The sequence below is a fragment of the Polypterus senegalus genome, chromosome 2 (genome assembly GCF_016835505.1).
Source record: "Polypterus senegalus isolate Bchr_013 chromosome 2, ASM1683550v1, whole genome shotgun sequence".
Taxonomy (NCBI): Eukaryota; Metazoa; Chordata; class Cladistia; order Polypteriformes; family Polypteridae; genus Polypterus; species Polypterus senegalus.
This window is the reverse complement of record NC_053155.1, coordinates 142,095,169-142,102,721: the sequence shown is the minus strand read 5'-3', so window position 1 is coordinate 142,102,721 and position 7,553 is coordinate 142,095,169. Positions and strand designations below refer to the sequence as shown.

The 7,553-nt window shown below is 37.7% G+C and overlaps 1 protein-coding gene across 4 annotated transcripts in view; it reads right to left on the bottom strand.

The window, feature by feature from the left end:
- Window positions 1-631: 631 nt before the first annotated feature.
- The window catches only part of LOC120523431 (PI-PLC X domain-containing protein 1-like), a 48,970-nt gene continuing 42,048 nt past the window's right edge, over window positions 632-7,553 (bottom strand). For all 4 annotated transcript variants that reach the window (XM_039744739.1, XM_039744738.1, XM_039744740.1 and 1 more), the window contains one exon: window positions 632-2,043. In XM_039744739.1, the coding sequence (XP_039600673.1) occupies window positions 1,793-2,043 (251 nt within the window). In that variant the 3' untranslated portion in view covers window positions 632-1,792. The remainder of the gene's footprint in view (window positions 2,044-7,553) is intronic.

Below are 7,553 nucleotides of genomic sequence, written 5' to 3'. Positions count from 1 at the left end.
TTCAATTCTCAAACTTGTTGAGATGTTTTATCTATTTCATTGTTGCACTTAACAATAAACGGGCGGCACAGTGGTAGCACTTTGTGACAATATTATAAAGGACTATTAGTTTAGAATTCCTTCATGGCAGTGGTGGCACTAGAAAATATTCCCAGATACTCCTTAAGTGACACTATGAAGTGGCTAGACATATGTGTATTTTTGTCAATGTAAATGTCTGTTATGGTATCTATTGGTCTGTCTGGCTGCCGACCTGAACTTACTCAGCCTGGAGTAGACCAGTTTTGTTGGAATGTGATACACTTAACTCTTCAATGATTTTTCTCACAAAAGCTGAGTTTTCACTGAGTTACCTCAAATAAAGCCAGTTGGATTGAACTTCAAGTCGATGGAGTGGAGGTAAGAGTTCCCCTGTAAATGAGAAAATAGAGGCCAAAAAAAAACCCCATAAAAATAAGAAAAGACAGTTGGAGGTAGGACTAAGAGAGCAATGTGAGTGAATACCACTGGACATTCATGTAGATTTTAACAAAAGTTTATGAAATACACTACCTATCAGTGCAAAGAACCAAGAAGGAATGGATAGCACCTGAAGCAGATGCACTGTAACCCTCTAATGAGTAGGTTTAAACATTATTAAAATCATAAATGGATTTAATATCAAGTTGCAGGTTACAATGACAGGAAACTAATGAAGCAGAAAAAATAAATTTAAATGCATGGTTTCTTATATTTTTGCTGATGCATATCTTTAAACTACTTGCATTTCTTTTTCTTCAAAATATTTATTAATTAATGTTATTAATTTACCAGAGTAAATTAGAATTAAGAACATGCTATTGTTGTTTAAAGAAGATCCCAAGAAAAGTAGGGTAGTCCCAAAGCAGACGTATGACACATTTAATCAAAAACCGGCGGCATACCCATATTCCCTGCTTATTGTTTGAATATCATGCTTCATATTATCAGAGTTTTTAGTATTATGCTGTCATCTTTTAAAATTTGAGATAACGAAAATGTTTAATTTTTTCAAATTACTCTGTAAGGTGTTTTTTTTTTAAAGTGGTGAGGCTCCTTACTTTAATGGTGAAGCGAAGTAAAAGCTATACTACAGTGCTATATGCAGTAGTTGCAAGGCATTCATTTGATTAATGTACATTTTTTCATTTTGATACATCAGTTCAGTTTTTCTTCTATAGCGGCATTCATTCATTATAGAGTGCTTACACAGATTTACAAATATAATAAGTCATACAATAGTTCATCCATAAACACTCATATTGGGGTATATAAACAGTAAGTCATAGGTCAGTATATTTGGTTAACATGTAAACAAAGTCATGCTGACAGATGTACCAGCAAATGGCATAGGAGAGGAAAACAAAGATTCCATTTAACGAGTTAACAGCATTCCTGGAAAAAAATAAACCTAAATTCCATGATCCTTTGTAACAGACAAAATCACAGTTTCACTCCCATCCCCCATTCATACAACATAAGGTGAAGTCCATGACTATCCAAACTGTACAATTACAGTTGAAGTCCAAAAAACCGCAGCAATTATTGCTACCTCCTCCTCTTGAGGTCTAGATGTGCAGTTTGGTTTGTTGTATTGCTTGTCACAAATAATTAGTCTTTAATTTGATTTGTGCACATGGTCCTAATCTGTTTAATGAACATCATCTAATTAATACTTGCCATCATTTTAAAGTTAAGGCTTCACATCAGCACCTAATTATAACAATCTTTTCAGTCTGTAAACTCCTTTGCCATAAGGGTCTTCCCATATTACTTACTGAGAAGACATCCTATTGAGTAGTGCTTCATTAAGTGTAATAACGGTCGGAGCAAGCTGAGTGTCAGTCACAAAGTCCCCGGCAATAATATTTATGCTACTGTGGCCAGAACCGGGTAACTGCTTCACAAGCCATTTCAGCAACACTGGGTATGTCTGCATGACCATGTCCTTCAAAGACTGTCTTGGATTTAAAAGAAGGTGCTTTGCATCCACAGTCAGATTGATACCTGCAACAAAAAATCTTCCTGCAAATGAACAGAAAAAAAACATGAAAAGAAAAGTTATGAATAGAAATTATAACATATAAAAGTTATGAATATAAAGCAAAAATTAGTATTTGAATGCTGAAAGGCTGCATCAACTTAAGCATCAGACCCAAAAATTAGTAAACAATGGAGTGAATGATGAATGAAAATTTCAAAAACCAAGTTTAAAATAAAAAAAAAAAAAGTAAACTATTTGCATGCAACACACATACATTTTTGGTGCATTCTTGGTGCAATATCTACATTAACCCTAAACCATACAAACTGTAAAATTACAGCTTGCTTGGGCTAGGAGTCCAAATAAAAACAGAAGTTTGTTAGAACAAAAACCTTTTACCACCAGGAGTTACCAGGACTGAATTTGAGAACTAATGCTCTAAAGGCCCAGATACCAAGTGCATCCATGAATTAAACATGGTATAGATTAAGGAGGTTGGGAATTAACTGTTACCTAGTGCTGGTGCAAATGACAATAACACCACCACCTTCAAGTATCTCCTACTGTAGCTTGTTCCCATATTTTGACCACTTGATAAGTGGTTAATTTCTAATAATTAGTAAGGGCGAGCAGAACATGTGGAGAAGCAGGCAATATTTCTTTACTTTTTGCCTCCTCCCATAGTCTCAGGGTATACATATTCATGACCCAATAATAAAACCATAAGTTAGTTTGCCACAAACCCCTTTGCTTTAGCTCTTTGCAGACTTGTCTTTTCTATCCTTGGCCTCCAAACAAATAACATTACAATCTATTTTTTGGGCATTTGTTGATATATATATTCAAACATAAAAAACAAAAAATATTACAGAAAAAATGGCAAAAGTAGGATCAGAGAATGGGTAGATATGTGTATATTAATAAAGCAAAGAATATTTTTTATGTTTAAATTAAAATAGATGGGACAAACATTTTCATGCATGATTTTTAAAAGATGTTATACCATTTCTAAGTTAAAGTTCTAAGTTTGAAGGGAACACTCACAAATGCACCAGGGAAAACTCAATTGACCCAGGGAGAAATTCATCAAGAAATTCAAATGTCCACATGGATAGTAGCTAGGTTGAAAATTTAAACATACAGGTTTGAATCTGTGAGGCTGAAATGCTAACCACTGCACCACATTACTTTGTTTTCTTGAGAATTCAGTTAGAATTAAAAATCTAACACATTTTTAAAGACATCAGATTATATTAAAGTACAATAGAAAAGGAACAATGGTTTAAACTATAATTTTAGAGTTTTGAATTTGAAATTAAAAGTGTAAATTGTGTAAAACGTGGGGGCCTCACCCCCTGCTTGCTTTACTCACCAACTGTCAGCTGCAGTCAGGACAGTTTTAGGCCTCAGACAGATCCGAACACTTCAAACACTAAGAGGTCCATAAATTGACACCCCCTTTTGAAGCCACTCCTCTGTTTCACTGGTGAACTGACGCCTATATTACACATCCCTTATGTCGATTTGATTTGCCTTTAGTTCCTGCACTCAAATGTGGATTCAACATTTACTAAACTTCTAAACCACAGGTGGGCAAAGTCATTCCTGGAGGGCCGCAGTGGTTGCAGGTTTTTGTTCCAACCCAATTGCTTAATAAGAAGAAGCACTTATTGCTCTAGAAACACTTCTGCTTCATTTAAGTTGTCTCCTTCACTAAGATTTTGAACCCTTATTGCTTATTTAAGTCTTAAACAGCTGCATTCTCGGTTTTTAATTGCTCCTTATTAGCAAAAAGATGCAAATGACAAAATAAACCAGCAGTTATCCATTTTGCTTGTTACCCTTTACACCTGTGTGTATTTATTGTGCACTATTTGGTTTAATTGAATACTTGGAAGAAAAGAGAAGAGAAAAAAAGTGAAGGATTGAGAATTACCCATCTGTTTTACACTTCAAAGTATTTGGATGATATCCTTAGATTGGAAAAAAATCTAGGCTATGAGAATAACTTGACATATCAGAGTTAAAGCACTAACAAGCCATGAAATGTAATTATTGGCAAGGATTGTTTTCTAATTAAGCAATTGGGTTGGAACAAAAACCCGCAGCCGCTGCGGCACTCCAGGAATGACTTTGCCCACCCCTGTTCTAAACTATCGAGGTCTCTCAGTTCTGCATCCGAAGCAGTTGTTTTGGTGTCATATATTAGAAACAAATTGAACAAAAAATCTTAATATTTTATAGCATACATTTCATATCAGAGTTTGCCATGTCTTATTCATGAGACTGCACTTTTTAATACGTTAGTTACATGCTGCACTCAACAGAGTAGTGCAGGGCTATTCAATTGGCGGCCTGCGGGCCACATGCGGCCCAGAATCAACCTCCGAGTGGCCCAGCCCGTGGTTCCGCCCATAGATAATAAATTAATATATATTATTCATAAATTGTTATTTAATATAATTTAATATATATATATATATATTAATATAAATATATAGTATATTAATATAAAGTATTTATTATGTCTATGGTCCCGCCAAAAACGCGCATTCCTACGTAAATTACGTAGCCTGCAACACGCAAACAATGCAGAGTGTGCCGGTAGTAGCTTAGATTACTATCAATATGTCTTTCTCAACACTGAAACGTAAAATTGCCAATGAAAACCGTAAGTTTAACCCTGCCTGGACTGACAAATACTTGTTTATTTTACGCCACATCCAAACGCCAAACCGATGTGTTTAATTTGTAATGAGTGCGTTGGAGTATTTAAAGATTACAATGTGCGGAGGCATCATGTTGAGAAACACCACACTTTTCGCACCAATTTTCCAGAGGGATCTCAAGAGAGGGCTGCAAAAGTGCAGAGTTTGATTGCATCTTACAACCGGAGCAGTACTACCATGGTGCGGTCATTCACAGCCCAAGAGAGAGCTACTGCAGCATCCCTTCGTGTTTCCTGGATACTGGCAAAAAAGAAAAGGCCATTCACAGACTCTGAAACCGTGAAGGACTGTATGCTGGCTGTCGTGGATGAGGTGATAAATGACGATAAAATTAAAATGAGCGTGGTATCTGCTATAAAAACGTACCCCTGTCAGATACTTCAAACATTGTAGGGTTGAAATTCTTGCTGCAGATGTGTATGAAACGCTGTTAGGAGACCTGATGAAAGCTGATACTATGTCTATAGCAGTAGATGAGTCCACAGACAAAACTGATACTGCTCAGTTGTGCATATATGTCCGTTTTTTTGATGGCAAATGCTTCCGAGAGGAGCTGCTCGGCCTACTGCCGTTAGAAGGACACACAACTGGCGATATAGTCTTTGGGAAAATTTCCGCCTTTTTTAAAGACAGTGGTCTGGATATGAAGCGTGTGTGCATGCTTGTGACAGATGGGGCTCCGTCCATGACAGGGAAAGTGAATGGTTTGGCAGCACGTTGGTCCGCTGTTGCACCTCAGTTGATCTCCTTACACTGCATTGTGCATCAGGCGGTGTTGTGCGCAAAACTAAGCGGGCGCTCAAAACGACAATGGACAGCGTTATGGCTATAATTAATTTTATTCGCTCCACATCAAGCCTCCAACACCGCTTATTCCGCATGCTGCTGTCAGAAATGTCTGCTGAGCACCACGACCTTCTTTTGCATAATGACGTGAGGTGGCTGTCCAAAGGCAAAGCACTGGAGCGTTTCTGCGGTCTCAGAGAAGAGATCATAACTTTCCTCCGCGGCAGCAAGCAAAAAGGCAGAAACGCACTTGAGTCGCATACTGGACGACAACTTCATGGCCGATGCCTGCTTTCTGAGCGACATATTCAAACACCTGAACGATCTCAATTTGGGACTACAAGGCAGAGACAAAACTGTCATCGACCTTGTGGAACAGATGCGCGCATTCCAAGTTAAACTGGACCTTTTCGCAAATGATTTGAGCACAGGCCGAATGCTGCATTTTCCGACACTCCGCAAATGCATCTCATCCCCGCACAAATCACGGATGTGATGACAGATTTCATTGCGATGTTGAAAAATAACTTTGCTGGTCGATTGGATGGACTTGATCTGCCCACAGAGTTGGCCGTTTTTGTCAGAGACCGTTCACTGTTGCAATAGAAGGGACTTATCCGCCAGAGCTAAGAAACTGGTCCCTTCCATTGACGAGGGGAAATTCACACTCGAACTTGTTGACATGCAGTCATCTGTAACCATGGCACAGGAGCTTTCCACTAACGGGCCTGCAATGTTTTGGACTGATGTCAACGCACATCAGTTCCTAACATTAAGAAAGTAGCGATCGTCATGCTCAGTATGTTTGGATCAACATATACATGTGAGTCAAGTTTTTCACACATGAACTCCATAAAAAGCAACTCTCGTTGCTCCCTGACTGACCATACTCTCCACCAATGCCTTCGAATTGCATTGACAACTTACGAGCCTAAAGTCACTGCTCTCGTTCAAAAAAAAAATGTCACTTCTCCCACTAAGTCAGCAGGGTAACTGTAGCCTACAATACATCAATATAATGTGGGATGCATAACAGAGGCATGCCTAATCACACATGGTGATTTAAAATATGTTCCCTCAGTGTTGTTATAGTTGTGAATACTGTGCACTTTTTATTTTATGCACTTTGAGATGTTCCTGGGTCAAATGTGTGCAAGTTGTTTATTTTGTTTCAAAAGGAAACAATGTTATTTCTAATAGCCTACTACTGTGCACTATTTTGTTTTATGCACTTTGTGATCAGATAGGTCAGATATGTAGCCTAGGTCAGTTTTTTTCTTTTGTAAGTGGAAAAAATAGGGGCTACCTCAGATTCTGTTAATTCAGCTCTTTTTGTATGCACCTTTTGCTCTGCAAACTGACCAAAGTTAAAAGAGAAACAACGAATAAACCTTATGTTTTTCAATAAATTTGTTTGTGTTGGTTTTAAAATTTGTCATTACGAGCTGCTTTGCTGCTAAAATGACTGGCCCAGCTAACCTTCTTGGTTTGACAATCTGGCCCAACTGAATTTGTAATTGAATAGCCCTGGAGTAGTGGCTCTGTGGCTAAGGATCTGCATTGGTAATCAGAAGGTTGACCCCATATAAAAATGGGAAGTTGACAAACAAGAATACTTAACACTACATATTCTTATAGACTCTGAATTGAATAAATCATATAATTTGTGTAAACAGTCAAAATATGCAATACTTTGCGCCAGATGTTTAGGAGCTCTTTAGAGTACTGTCTTAGTGGTCCTCTCTGTGTTATATTACTTGTACTGTATTATTACTGGTGTACAAAAAGTTAATACTTATATTAATGATGGATTAATTTTGGCGGAGCTTATGCTACAGAGGAATGACGCACTCGCCCTCAGAAGCACAAAGAGGTATAAAGTAGTCTTTTGAGTCACCCAGCTAAGACCTTCTCTGTTAGCCGAGCGGCTTTGCTAACCCATTGGGGATGGCTCGCAATCTCACAGCAAGTACAAAGAGACGTTAATTACATTAGCAAGACAGTTTATCTTGGTTTTTTATTTATTATATCTTTGT